This window comes from Crassostrea angulata, chromosome 4 (genome assembly GCF_025612915.1).
Source record: "Crassostrea angulata isolate pt1a10 chromosome 4, ASM2561291v2, whole genome shotgun sequence".
NCBI classification, from domain to species: Eukaryota; Metazoa; Mollusca; class Bivalvia; order Ostreida; family Ostreidae; genus Magallana; species Magallana angulata.
The window spans coordinates 37,785,223-37,799,649 of NC_069114.1; the positions used below are offsets into that span (position 1 = coordinate 37,785,223).

The 14,427-nt window shown below is 32.3% G+C and overlaps 3 protein-coding genes across 3 annotated transcripts; 2 read left to right on the forward strand and 1 right to left on the reverse strand.

Moving 5' to 3' along the window:
* Positions 1 to 191: 191 nt before the first annotated feature.
* LOC128181916 (shematrin-like protein 2) lies at positions 192 to 1,602 on the forward strand. The gene is made up of 4 exons (XM_052850495.1): positions 192 to 347; positions 607 to 1,063; positions 1,310 to 1,400; positions 1,512 to 1,602. Exons 1-3 carry the CDS (start codon positions 192 to 194, stop codon positions 1,357 to 1,359), a joined length of 663 nt encoding a protein of 220 aa, XP_052706455.1. The 3' UTR covers positions 1,360 to 1,400; positions 1,512 to 1,602.
* Positions 1,603 to 4,436: 2,834 nt separating this feature from the next.
* Positions 4,437 to 6,140, forward strand: LOC128181715 (prisilkin-39-like). Its single transcript, XM_052850225.1, has 4 exons — positions 4,437 to 4,863; positions 5,122 to 5,578; positions 5,846 to 5,936; positions 6,050 to 6,140. Exons 1-3 carry the CDS (start codon positions 4,708 to 4,710, stop codon positions 5,893 to 5,895), a joined length of 663 nt encoding a protein of 220 aa, XP_052706185.1. The 5' UTR covers positions 4,437 to 4,707; the 3' UTR covers positions 5,896 to 5,936; positions 6,050 to 6,140.
* Positions 6,141 to 7,439: 1,299 nt separating this feature from the next.
* Positions 7,440 to 13,672, reverse strand: LOC128181990 (uncharacterized). The gene is made up of 11 exons (XM_052850576.1): positions 13,594 to 13,672; positions 13,309 to 13,399; positions 12,522 to 12,660; positions 11,976 to 12,053; positions 11,554 to 11,646; positions 11,323 to 11,371; positions 10,912 to 10,979; positions 10,479 to 10,538; positions 10,079 to 10,133; positions 9,782 to 9,865; positions 7,440 to 8,897 (listed from the first exon to the last, which is right to left on the reverse strand). Exons 1-10 carry the CDS (start codon positions 13,634 to 13,636, stop codon positions 9,795 to 9,797), a joined length of 747 nt encoding a protein of 248 aa, XP_052706536.1. The 5' UTR covers positions 13,637 to 13,672; the 3' UTR covers positions 7,440 to 8,897; positions 9,782 to 9,794.
* Positions 13,673 to 14,427: the final 755 nt, after the last annotated feature.

The window sequence follows — 14,427 nt, forward strand, 5'->3', positions numbered from 1 at the left end:
TCCCATCAGCCCTGCAGATTAAAATGAACACGATAAATGTCTACAAATGAGATTTAATGTATGTTTTCAAAGAAAGATTACACGAAATTTGTATCTTTTTATATCATTTCACACTCCCGAAAAACATACACTTGTAATAAACTTTAAATACATATAAAATTACGTATATTATCAACTTCCTTGTTGAGAGCATGCGCATTACGTCAGGTAGACACAACATGGCCCAAAGTAACAACTGTTGGTGTGGCTGTTGCGCGCAAAACCGTAACCGCTGTAGGCGCCATTCACTCTTTGGTATAAAAAGGTGCTTAGATCAGATTCAAATCACTACCAACAGATCTTTCAAGGTAATTGACATCCCTAGTCAAGGGACTAAGCAACCACTTTTTCTATGTATTTTTTTAAAGAACAGATATTTTATTCTGCATGTCTTAGCTGATTTAGGCAAACCCTAGTTAATTTCTTTTTTGTTTCCACTTTAAAAAAAAAAAGGAAATACGACGTTCATGCATATTTAGATTTGATTTCCTCGAAATTACAAAAAAGTTTAATATACTGAACAGTTGAGTTCATACAATGTAAAAAATCCGGTTTTTTTTTAAACAGATGCATTCCTCAGCTGTTGTCGCCGCTCTCTTAGTTCTCGGTGTTGCCCTTGTCCGTGCTGACATGGGATATTCCAGCGGTGGATATGATCAATCAGGGTACACAAGCGGATACGCAAGTGGATACGACCAAAGTGGATACACAAGTGGATATACTGGAGGATATGCAGGAGGATATGACAGCGGGTATGGATACAGCACCGGTATGGGCGCATATGGACAGGGTATGTCCGGATACGGACAAGGTTTATCCGGATATGGACATGGTTCATCCGGATATGGGCACAGTACATCCGGATATGGTCACAAGAAATCCATGAAATCCGTCTACGTCCCTTACCCAGTCCCAGTGGAAGCACCCGTCCAGCAGCCACTCCCCCTCCCAGCCCTTGGTCTGGGTGTTGGAGCTGAAACCAGAAACCAGGGAATCTTTGGAGGAAACGGTGCTCTGCTTTTGGGTATGTTATGATAAAACGTTTATTCATTTTCCGCTTAATATATACAAATTGAGAAACTAAGAAAAGGACTATCAAGAACGGAATTGCAATCATCTGTACTATTTTTTTTAGCTGTATATTTAAACACAATTCCAAAACAAGTAAAACAAGTAAATATGTTATCAATTTGTCCATCCCGTAGTAATATCTGTCAATTTGTTGGATCTATTTAGTGTATAATTCATCATTCGTTATTCTCATTTGAAGGTCTCTTGGCTCTTACACCAATCTTGTTGAACAACAACAACTCTGGTTAAACCGTTAAACCCCAATAGATCTCCCTTTGCCAAAAATTAAGGTAAGAGAAAAAATGTTGTTTATTATTTTTTTTTACTATATATTGCATCTTAATGGAGCACATTTTATGATTACTATTTCTCCGTAACACAATTTTTTTTATCTTTTTCAGATGTTCTTCGCGGCCCTCAGGGAAGACAAGATGAATCTATATTGACAGTTTATTTTATATATGTTGAAATAAATACTGTTGTAAAAAACAACTAACTCGTTATTTTATAACTTACAAGAGAGTTTACGCTTTTCAACTTCTCCCAGAAGTGAACAAATAATGCCGAATATACGCCGTGTTCTCACTTCAACTTCTAGCAATCAATACTGATCAATGGTGTGTACTGTTAAGAAATTGTTGGATATTATAGTTAATGGTACTTGAAGGTCAACATCTAGTTATTGTAAACAGCTTAGAGCAGGCACCTTTACGAAACTTTCCTAGGATATGACCTAAGTGAGTTCCTCAGATGTGACTTACGAAAAAAGTTAACATCCTAAGGCCAACTTAGGACACGTTTAAGATGTAGCTCGACGGTAATATACTAATAGGAACATATTAATTAAGAAACCCTAACACGTGTAACCTACTAAAATCAGTCTTATTTTTCACATCAATTCATACCGATAGAATTTGAGAGACTTCTGCTGGGACAATCATTAAACATTTTGCCAGATAATATAATACATGTCGGTGAAACGATATGCCTAAAACCAGGAATTTTCATTTTTATACATTTTCTTAAATATATACATTTACTTGGATATATTTCAGTCACCAATAAGTTTGTTCAAACAAAAATCCTGAAATCCAATTAACCGCTATTTTGTGTAAAGAAAATATATGTATCATGACAGCTTTTGGCTCACAAGCAAATAATTTTTGAATAACATATGGGCATTCTTTGAATGTAAATTAATATTTGATACTCTTGCCATTTAAGTAGTGCGTTTCATAAATTTTTACCTTACATATACACACACGACCAATTTCTTTTCATCTGCAGTATTTAGAATAACAGTACAGTTTAAATAAGAAATAAATTGTTATCTATCTCGAAAATACAGTTAGTTTAATCAACATTTTCAATAATTTAAAAAATATATATTTTTTTCAGAATGAACTTATAAAAATTGAGAATGATCCCACATGGTATTTTGTTGAAAAACACATTTGTAAAGTAACAAGGACAATGAAAAAAAAAAAGAACCAAAATTCCACCCTACCCCCCCCCCCCCCCCCAATCCCTCTCATTTTGAATAGAATAAAACAGACAAAATGGAAGAGGATTTTTTTGAGTAGCAATGCTTGTCCTATCCCAAACTTATCGTCCTAACTATGAAATTTAGGATGCGTTTAATTGAGTTTACTTTACATTTTTTCATGCATTGGTGCTTTATATTGTTTTTAAATTTATTAAACTTACAAAAAAACAGAAGTTTCCAGATCTTCAATGGGACTAAGATATCGTAGGAGAAGAGAGTGTTGATGGTAACACACCTTAAAAACCAAGTAAAAGGTAGACTGCATTTGATTCTGCGTTATCATAAAACGTCGTAATGAATAAAAGTTTTGACACGTTTAGAACTCTCCAATTACAATCTTCCTCATCAGCCCTGCAGATTAACAGGAACAAGATAAATGTCTACAAATGAACATTAATGTATGTTTTCAAAGAAAGATTACACGAAATTTGTATCTTTTTACATCATATCACACTCCCGAAAAACATACACTTGTAATAAACTTTAAATACATATAAAATTACGTATAATATGTTTTACGGTGCGACCGTTGGGGCGAGCGCAGCATGTGATCAAATAATGAATTATGATAAATCAATAAAAATAAAAGTATCAACGTAACGTAAATGAATTTGAATGCAAAATAAAATACAAAATATGCCTATTTTTCCTAGTAAATTTTCATTATTCATAATTTATAAGATTGTTTATTTATTTAAATAGAATTTATCTCAGATACAATGTTGTTGAATAATAAAGATTTTAACATAATGTTTATTGCAGTTTATTTCCTCTTTTCTTGCAGCAGACATTTTTCTTAAACTTACATATAAAAAATTGACTTATCATAGAGTACCCCCCCCCCCCCGTTTAAAAAAAATATAATTTACGTATAAAAAAATTGCTGATCATATTAAAAAAATGGTTTTGGACCCCCCCCCCCCCCCCCCCCGGAGGATGTAATAAATGTGAAAATAAAGATACCATTGAGCAGTTAAAGAGCTAAATGCATACTACGCACTCACCATTAACCGGATTAGAATTTCCCTGATTTTGTGAATTTCTTTTTCATTTTTGCTTGTAAATATTTTTTTAATGATGCTCTTGCCCCCCCTTTTAAAAAACGTTCCTGGAAATTACTGTAAATATATAGTGAATAAAATAAATGTGAGCAAGTTACAACTGTTTTCTATTAAAATAAAAAGATGTCTCCATTCGTTAGCTTTGCAAGATTTTGAGAAGATTTTGGTTTTTATATTTCAGCAGATTTACAATAACTACTTAGAGTAATCTCCCCTTATTGTGACGTCAAAGTTCACGTCGGTCAAGTGTCGTCTGTCTCTTTGAAAAAAACCCTGAAAAAAAAACTAAGTGAAATATACTGTTTTGTTTACTTAAAAAGCATGATATTCTTAAAATTACACAATTTATCTGTTTCTCAAAAGTTTTACTTTGATTCTCGCGAGAAGGAATAAAGTCTAGTGAGATCGTCCGACATTGATAAATTGCATTGTGCGTCGAAATTTACTGACTCCGAAAAATTCTGTGGGATCAATGTGCAAGAAAAATTAACCCCTTCACGGTAACTGCGGTACTGGTCTTTTGCAGGGCAAAATGACATAATTTGGTGAAATATGACGTAACGTCAATTGTTTCATTTACGTCATTTAATTATCTACCTACTGAAATTTCGGCAAAGTATATCATTTTGCCCTGCAAGATAGCAGTACCGCAGTTATCGTGAAGGGGTCTATTGTGACGTCACTGTAAGGAACGACAACTCTGTTAGTCTTATGTAATGGAATTATTTTATTTACAATGCATGATGTACATAGTCTTTTATCTTGTTCTCGTGAGAGTGTGAAATGGGAAATCATATTTACAGGGAATTACTGGGACGATAAAACAAGGCATTAATGGTCCGATTTACTGACGCCAAAAAAATCCGTTGAATGAATGTGCAACTGGTCCGAATTTTCTATTCACACACGCCTTGCCGGTAGAGCTCGCTTCGCGCCGGCGCTGCGCGCCGGCGAGCTGCGCTCGCTATTATCAACTTCCTTGTTGAGAGCATGCGCATTACGTCAGGTAGACACAACATGGCCCAAAGTAACAACTGTTGGTGTGGCTGTTGCGCGCAAAACCGTAACCGCTGTAGGCGCCATTCACTCTTTGGTATAAAAAGGTGCTTAGATCAGATTCAAATCACTACCAACAGATCTTCCAAGGTAATTGACATCCCTAGTCAAGGGACTAAGCAACCATTTTTTCTATGTATTTTTTTAAAGAACAGATATTTTATTCTGCATGTCTAAGCTGATTTAGGCAAACCCTAGTTAATTTCTTTTTTGTTTCCACTTAAAAAAAAAGGAAATACGTCGTTCATGCATATTTAGATTTGATTTCCTCGAAATAACAAAAAAGTTTAATATCCTGAACAGTTGAGTTCATACAATGTAAAAAATCCGGGTGTTTTTTTTTAACAGATGCATTCCTCAGCTGCTGTCGCCGCTCTCTTAGTTCTCGGTGTTGCCCTCGTCCGTGCCGACATGGGTTATTCCAACAGTGGATACGATCAATCAGGGTACACAAGCGGATACGCAAGTGGATACGACCAAAGTGGATACACAAGTGGATATACTGGAGGATATGCAGGAGGATATGACAGCGGGTATGGATACAGCACCGGTATGGGCGCATATGGACAGGGTATGTCCGGATACGGACAAGGTTTATCCGGATATGGACATGGTTCATCCGGATATGGGCACGGTACATCCGGATATGGTCACAAGAAATCCATGAAATCAGTCTACGTCCCTTACCCAGTCCCAGTGGAAGCACCCGTCCAGCAGCCACTCCCCCTCCCAGCCCTTGGTCTGGGTGTTGGAGCTGAAACCAGAAACCAGGGAATCTTTGGAGGAAACGGTGCTCTGCTTTTGGGTATGTTATGATAAAACGTTTATTCATTTTCCGCTTAATATATACAAATTGAGAAACTAAGAAAAGGACTATCAAGAACGGAATTGCAATCACGTGTACTACTTTTTTTTAGCTGTATGTTTAAACACAATTCCAAAACAAGTAAATATGTTACTAAGGATATTTGCTGACAGTTATCAATTTGTCCATCCCCTAGTACATGTAATATCTGTCAATTTATTGGATCTATTTATTGTATAATTCATCATTCGTTATTCTCATTTGAAGGTCTCTTGGCTCTTACACCAATCTTGTTGAACAACAACAACTCAGGTTAAACCGTTAAACCCCAATAAATCTCCCTTTGCCAAAAATTAAGGTAAGAGAGAAAATGTTGTTTATTATTTTTTTTTACTATATATTGCATCTTAATGGAGCACATTTTATGATTATTATTTCTCCGTAACACAATTTTTTTTTTATCTTTTTCAGATGTTCTTCACGGCCCTCAGGGAAGACAAGATGGATCTATATTAACAGTTTATTTTATATATGTTAAAATAAATACTGTTGTAAAAAACAACTAACTCGTTATTTTATAACTTACAAGAGAGTTAACGCTTTTTAACTTCTCCCAGAAGCGAACAAATAATGCCGATTATACGCCGTGTTCTCACTTCAACTTCTAGCAATCTATACTGATCAATGGTGTGTACTGTTAAGATATTGTTGGATATTTCTTCCCATCTATCTTGTAGTTCTTATAGTTAATGGTACTTGAAGGTCAACATCTAGTTATTGTAAACAGCTTAGAGCAGGCACCTTCACGAAATTTTCCTAGGATATGACCTATTAAGTGTGTTCCTAAGATATGACTTAGGAAAAAAGTTATGAACATCCTAAAGCCAACTTAGGACACGTCTTAAGATGTAGCTTGACGGTAATATACTAATAGGATTTTAAAATCCAATAAGAAATTTTCATTTCCTATAGGAAAACTACCTTTCTAAATCAAATCCTTGAAATAAATATTTTTCTCCTATACAAAATACAATTCTTATATAGGAATTTTAGAAAATGCGATAGGATTTTCAATATTTCCTGTAGGAAAATTATTTCTCCTATGCAAATTATTATTTATCTATGGAATACCGGTGTAAATTCTTAAAGATAAATATCTCACCTGTCAGGTGAGACACAATTAAAACAAAAGTGGTAAATTCTCTAGACAATGGTCTTTCATTTGGTATATATGTATTTTGATATAACTTCATTTGAAGCGGCTGCAAAAATGCCACCTCGGCTCTGGCATAATTATCCGGCTCAGTGTTACATTCTCTATCACTAGTAAATAACTTTTTCTAAAGATATAGAAAATACTTGTTTCCTTTGATAATATATTGTGTAAATTTTGAATTTACTGGGATCATAAACTAGTTTCTGAGAGAAATTGAGTTTAGCTAATATACTACTACATAAATACGTTTTAATAACTTGAAGATTCTCAGAAATCAGATTGAAACATATGTAATGTAACGTAATATTGTATGCAGTCCGTTATGTAGTGAAGAATAGTCTATTTCAAATGGATTCAAGGTTAATAAACGTTATCTCAATTTTTGTGCAAAAAGGAGGGGAGTGAAATGATATGTCTTATAAACATTCAATAAAAGACTATTAACAATGGAAACGAGCTTGCAATTATTTATATCATGCTAACATTTTTATATTCATTCACATTATTTTTTGTGAAATAAAGCAACAAACATTCATGATCAATATCAAAATTAAACCAATCACACATGAAGGTTTTATGCACATTTATATGTGCATGGAATATATATTGACATTTAAGTTCTGTTCATTTGAAACAATGTGGACTGTATATTGACATTTAAGTTCTGTTCATTTGAAACAATGTGGACTGGATTTGAAATAAAACCTTTTTTCTGTGAAATATTCATAAACATGTAACTTTAAAAAAGTATAAACACTGTCAAAAAATGGAGTACATAGTATTATATGATATGAAATAAATTTTTCATACAGGATGACAATACCGTAATGTAATTTGGCTTCTATAAGAGCCTTTAAATAGTTTTCAAAATACAATTACATTTGTATGAATAACAAAAGTTTTCAAACCTTGTAACTTTTCCTTTCAATGACATGAAACTTTTCCTTTCAATGACATGTACAATAAAATTTTCCAACATGAACACTAAAGCGTATTTTGGTTTTATAGATGTGTACATAGTACATGTTCAAGTAAGAGAATCCATGGTTGGAAATGTATCTAGATTTTGATAGCGAATGTATAACAATTTTTATAGGTTTTTCTTTTAACTCCTATATCAGTTAAAACACATTTATTTTCTTCTTATACAAGTTAAAAACATTTTTTAAACATGATATAATATGAATGGTTCTTGATATACTTATGTATTAAATGAATTAAATTTGGATTCTATATGTAGATGCATATAAAGGTAGGCACATAGCTGAGAAATGTCCAGAAAATTTAAAACAGATGATGGAAATGTCATTCACGCTAGAAATAAATGAATTGAGAGATGCTGAATTTTGAATTTAATGGCCCTGAAAGCCAGTTTTATGCATAGCATATATATCAAAGTATGTTTAACCTTAAAGGAACTTGAATACAATAAATGTTAAAAAAAAAAGGATTTTTCAGAACACAACAATTTGCAAAAAGTTCAACTTTTAACATGATATTGATGGCATACAAATGTATTTTTTAAACAACTTGAAAATGTTTAACATACAATGTTATCTGTAAAAATAAGTAAAATATGGGAAAAAATATAATATGTAACATTTTTTGAAAAAGAAGAAGAAAAAAAAAAGAATTATTAAAAATAATATAGAAAATTTTTTTTTACAATTTTTACAAAAAATATTCAAATTAAACATGAGTTTAATATACAAATCATAAAGTGAACTCACACATACTGCCAAGAAATGAAAAAATATTAGATGTTTGATAACAAAAAAAAAATTAATATGGATTCCATATGTTTTGAAAATGAGCATCATAGAAAAAATGTACAAAATTTAGAAGAGAAATAAAAAATGAGCATGGTAATAATGATGATCTCAGTTTTTTCCCCACAAAATACAATGATCTGTTTATCACGTTGTTGCCAGGAATGCACTATTCTGGTATTTTATACATGGTATGTAGCAATAACAAGTACTTCCATTCAAACACACTTTCACACACAATTGGTTCAGTTCTAGTCTCTGACTAGAGAATTGTACTAATGCACCAGTGGAGATACGTTGTGTAACTCGTGAAAAAATTGTTGACATTCCAGAGCTGGAATAAACAAAGGGAATCATTTATCTAAGCTAGGGTATTAAGTTAATGAACATTCATTTGACAACGAAGTCCTAGTCTGATTCTCCAATTGGCTTGCTTGTATGTTTTGTTTCAGTGAGGCTCTAAGATCTACCTAGTGCATGTATTTCATAACATAATTTTTTCTCTATTTCAAATTTTTTAATTACGGGGACATTCAAAAGGTTTATTGGCATGAGGTAACCAATATGGAAAATTCAAACTACATTTATAGTTGAGGTCATACATGTATATATGTGTGATAACCATGTAGAAATACATGGTGCCGACAGTAAAACAATAAATACATGATGATTGAGTGATAAGTCCTTGAATTTCATTATATTAACAAAATTAGAGACATGAAAAAGTACAATGAATACAGTACTACCACATGACCAATTTTAGAAACCTATGCTATCCTGCATTATACATGTACCTACATGTACTCATTAATAAGTAAGAAATATATAGTTTATCCTGTTTTGATATCGTGTTCTGTAAGCTCTGTTCATCAAATTAGGTACTTGATATATATATATATATATATATATATAAACAGTACTAGTACTATTTAACAGGTTTTAACATTTACATTCTGAATGTTTAATCAGTCAACCTATCTTGTCATCTGTATATCCTCATCTAGTTAATGTTAATCCTACCTATCAATAATTTCATTCTAACATTATTTTGTAATAAAAAATGTAAATTTTTAGCATTTTAGTCATAGTTAGATCATATGAAGTAAAATTTTTGTGACTAAGAAGGGAGTGGAGGGATCGAAGCGAACAAGCCCCTTCTAAAAAATAAATCGCATGAATATTAATATTAACAAACAAATCAAAACTTAATGTACTAACCATGACAAGGCATTTAATCTTGCAGATCAAATATGTGGTTTCGAAGAATTTTCATCATTCCAAACGTTTTCACTCGTTTTTTCTCTACAAATTGAAACACCAAGTTCATTCAATTGGAATAAAAGGCATGATATAATTAACTTTAATACACTGCACTTTTTTATAAAAGTAAAACACAAAGGAAATTAACATGGACTGATCATTCCAAAGAACAAAATTAACATACATGTCATTTCATGAATGAACCCTCTTTTAAAAATAACAATGAAAACATTTAAAGAATCAATAAGCACTCACTGAAAACATTGAATAGCTGATCATCACATAGGAGAAACTGTTTATTCTTGGGATCCTGAAATCAAAAGACAATCGACATGTCGTTAACATAACTTCAAAATAAAACTTTATGAAAATGCAAGCAATCTGCTATGAAACAGTTGAAAAAAAAAATGTCTAGAACTTTACTGCCAGGCTTATAATGGTACTCAAATGCTTGATCAATGATTTTGTTTTATCTTAATGGTTAATATGGTGTTTATATTCACTTGGCAAGCCTTGCGAATATATATATATATCATTTCAACTCTTTGGATAAACAAATATAAAATCACTCCATTGCCTATCCAACTAAATAAAATCTATAAGTTGCAGTATCAGTAAACACTTAGTCATTTTGTAAATTCTTAAATCAAAATACCTGTAAATTTCTCTCTTTAATAATGGCCCACATTTTCTTGACAACTTCACTTCTTGCCATCTGTAAAAAAAAAACCCAAAATATAAAGTTTGCTGGTTTTACTGTTTCAAATATCTCATGAATTGATAGCTGCACTGGTAATATCACATTAACAAAGGTGTTAATTAACAAACATCTTACATGCTACAGTCTGGCAAGCCTTTTCAATACAATCATGCTTTTAAGCACTATGGCAGGTTGTAACATTTTTTTTTATTTGGGGGGGGGGGGGGGGGGGGATTTACACATTTAATATTGCAAATATAATACAAAATTTCTATTAAATGCCAGAGCTCAGATCATTGAATTTTATATCCAATACATTGACTGAATTTTTACATGCCAGTTGACCTGGTGACACAATTCTTTTGAACAAGTACAGTGTAGTACTCACCTGATCTGTACCCATGACTTCTGCCAAGGCTGGAGATAATGAACAAGGTTTGCTGTAAATTGACTTTTCTGTGAAAAAAAAAAAATTGGGCTGTTATGTCATGTACCGTACATGAAGGTCAAATGATAATAAAAATATACCATCCTTTACATCAGATGTTTAAACCAACAGCATATACATGTACGGTGCAGTAATTGAACCTTCTCAGGTAAAGATGCAGTTATGTAGACACTCTAAATGGTCAACTTTTTCACAAGATACAGAGAAGTTCTCATGATATTGGGTGGACATTTCATTTCCATGTTAAATACTTATGATATCAATCAATTTGTATTTCTTCTGAGCCAAAGACAGATAAAATTCATTTAATACTGTCATTTACAAAGTCTGCATTAAGAAATTTTAACTTACTTTGTTTTTTATCATTTGGGTCCTTCTCTTTCTTCTTCCTAGGTTTCTTCTGTAATGTGAAAAAAAAAAGAATTTTTTTTTTCAAAATATATCTTCTTACATCAATACAATCCCACAATCACAAAATAATTAATAATTTTTATTTACAATACCGATAATTATAATCATGCAGATTTCCATAAAATTCTTTGCTGACGACCTGAATTAAGGTACAAAAAAAAAAGACCTTACTGGTTTTTTGGCAACTGCTCGGGAGGGTCTTCGTGAGGTGTTCTCTTCTTCCTGCAGGCGACGAGCAATGTCCTCATCATCTTCACCGGCATCCTATAAATATTACATGTATCAAAAGATTTATTTTAAAAAATGAGTATAAAACAAACTGATGACATTGCCATTGCATAGGTTCATTTCATAGAATATGCAAAATTTTTGTAAAGGAAATTGACCATCACATTTTGGAGGCATATTTGAACTAATAATATATAATATAAATACATGTAGTAAGTTACACGAGTTATTAAGGTGATTAAGAGACATATTAAACATTCTGTTAATTCTCTTACAGAATTACAGAATTTGAACAGATGGAATATAAACATTATTTTTTCCATTATAAGGAATAAAAAGAAACTAAGGAGCACTTTTTTGCCTACCCCTGACCCAGCAGATGAAATGGACTCCCTTTTCTTTTTCTCTGGTTTCATTTTCTTGACTGGTGGTTCATCATCTGACTGTTAAAGTGAATGTTTTTAATTTCAATTGGGGAAAAGTTGTAAATGATCAGAACACAGAAATTCAAATTCTTAATTCATATAAACATTATTACATGTCTTTACTATCCAAGGATTGTTTACTGCTCCCTAATCAACTTGGGATCAGGAGAAGTAATGAGTGAATTATCACTAATGGCTAGTGAAGATGGAACGATACACTGTGTAATAATTTAAATTTGTGTGGGAATATTTTCATCGAATGTGATTTTTTTGAAGATTGGTAGTAATATAATTTAGCGGACATTTTTCTATGCACATTGAATAAAGACTGTGTTTCATAATTTGCTGTGAGTGTTAATTTGTGGGCAAGAGGTATTTGTGAAATCCATAAAATTGAGCCACTACAAATATTAATGATTTGATGGTGATTCAAAATAAGGTTTTACACAAACTTTATGCTGAAAATACAGCATGTACCTGACTTACTAGATTATCATCTGATGATTCTTTTGCTCCATTGCTCTGGGCCTCCTCTTTCTTTTCATTTTCACTTTCATCCACATCTGAGCCTGCTTCTGTCATCTCCTTTACTATCTCCATTGTTGCAGCATCCACTTCCTTCTTTCTGTATGATATAATACATATATAATATAATACACATTGCACTTTAGAACCAGAAACCTTCAAATTATTATCATTAAATGTTTTGAAATGGGGTTCAGATAAGGCAATTTGCAAAAGCTCAAGAACCCATGGTGAAAAACCACCATGCTGTTGTGCTAATACAACTTAATTAACTCTGCTGTCCCAATAACACAACTTTGCACACCATGCCATACGCTAATGTGACTTCACACAACACTTTATAGTACTTCTATATTTAAACAAAGCGATGGCGAGTTGTGTGTTTTTGATGGCGAGTATTGTGTTAGCAACTTAGCATGACAGCGTATTGTGCAAGGCTATGTGAGCACGTCAGCAAGTTGTTGTCCGTACTTATGTTGCATGTGCTATTGGGCTTTTGCAATGGCCTACCCAGACGCCATAAAAATGTGATATGCATTTAATACTTTAGTTCCATTTTCAAAATTTCAAGTTTTATATTTTTGGCATTTAAAAGAATGAATTGGGAAAATGTATTATATCAACACATGATCAAGAGAAGAAACTAAAAACCTTGAAACTTTTCTTTATACTTTTGTACATCAAGCATGCATCAAATTCAATAGTATTCAGTAGAATATTTAATATTAACTATCTTTAAGCAGCAAACCTGTCAGTGAAATCGGCATTAAACCTAGATTCCAGAGCTCTTCGGACCTTCTTCGCAGATAGAGATGAGAGATCATTTCCTTTGACAATTTCTGAAAACAATACCAGCGTATTATCTATTACGCATACATGCACGTTGCACAAACAATAAAATGTAAACACGACGAAAAATTCGGTGTTTCATGAACATGGGCTGCCTTAAAGTAAAACTAGCATAGTGTGAGAATTACTTGTGTAATTAAAGCCGATAATGGAAGAGCAATAACAAACAAAGTCATCAACAAACCTCTAATCGCTTTTAACAAATCGGACTTGCTAATGTTTGCCATTTTTTCATGTGGTCGTTCGCTACAAAGGGAAGTCACTCTAAATCTTTATTTAAACTATCGCCCAAACTTGAAAAAGCGGATCAAATTGGAAATAAACGTTACCCACATGTATATTAACAACAAAAGATTTTTAAACAAATATTTATATGATTTAAGTCTATGTCAGACTATGATCATGATGATGCTACTTTTAGATCTACGACCCTGATGAAATATTCTTTTTGGTTTCCTATTATACATGTAACGTTACAAGTCTTTCCGTAGTTATATTACGAAAAAATATCTCGTTATATATTATTACGAGTTATTTTTCTCATATTTACGAGAAAAGATCTCGTAATTACGAAAAAAAGATTAATATAAAATGGTGCGTTTCTGAAAAGACCTCCAAGTCGACTGGTTCTCACTTTTAGTCTATCTTTTTCTTTCCAGAAACGTTAATTCAATTTTGATTAATTTTAAAATAACAACGGCCATTATTCATTAATTTTTTACATAAAATGATCGGATTTGACATTTTATCTTATATGAATAAGTGGAAAGAATTTTATGTAATTATACTTTTCATCTTAAATACCGGGGTATTATATGATCTCACCCCGAAGTAAATACCAAGTTCTATAGTCGTAAAAACACAATTCTATTTGTTACAGATGACTTTAATGACTATAAAGTTTCAATCATGAATATACAGGATTTACCCGAATTTTATTTTATACGTTCATACACAACCTAATAGATAAATCAATTATTTTCAATATGCATATAGTATACAAATACAAATATTTTAT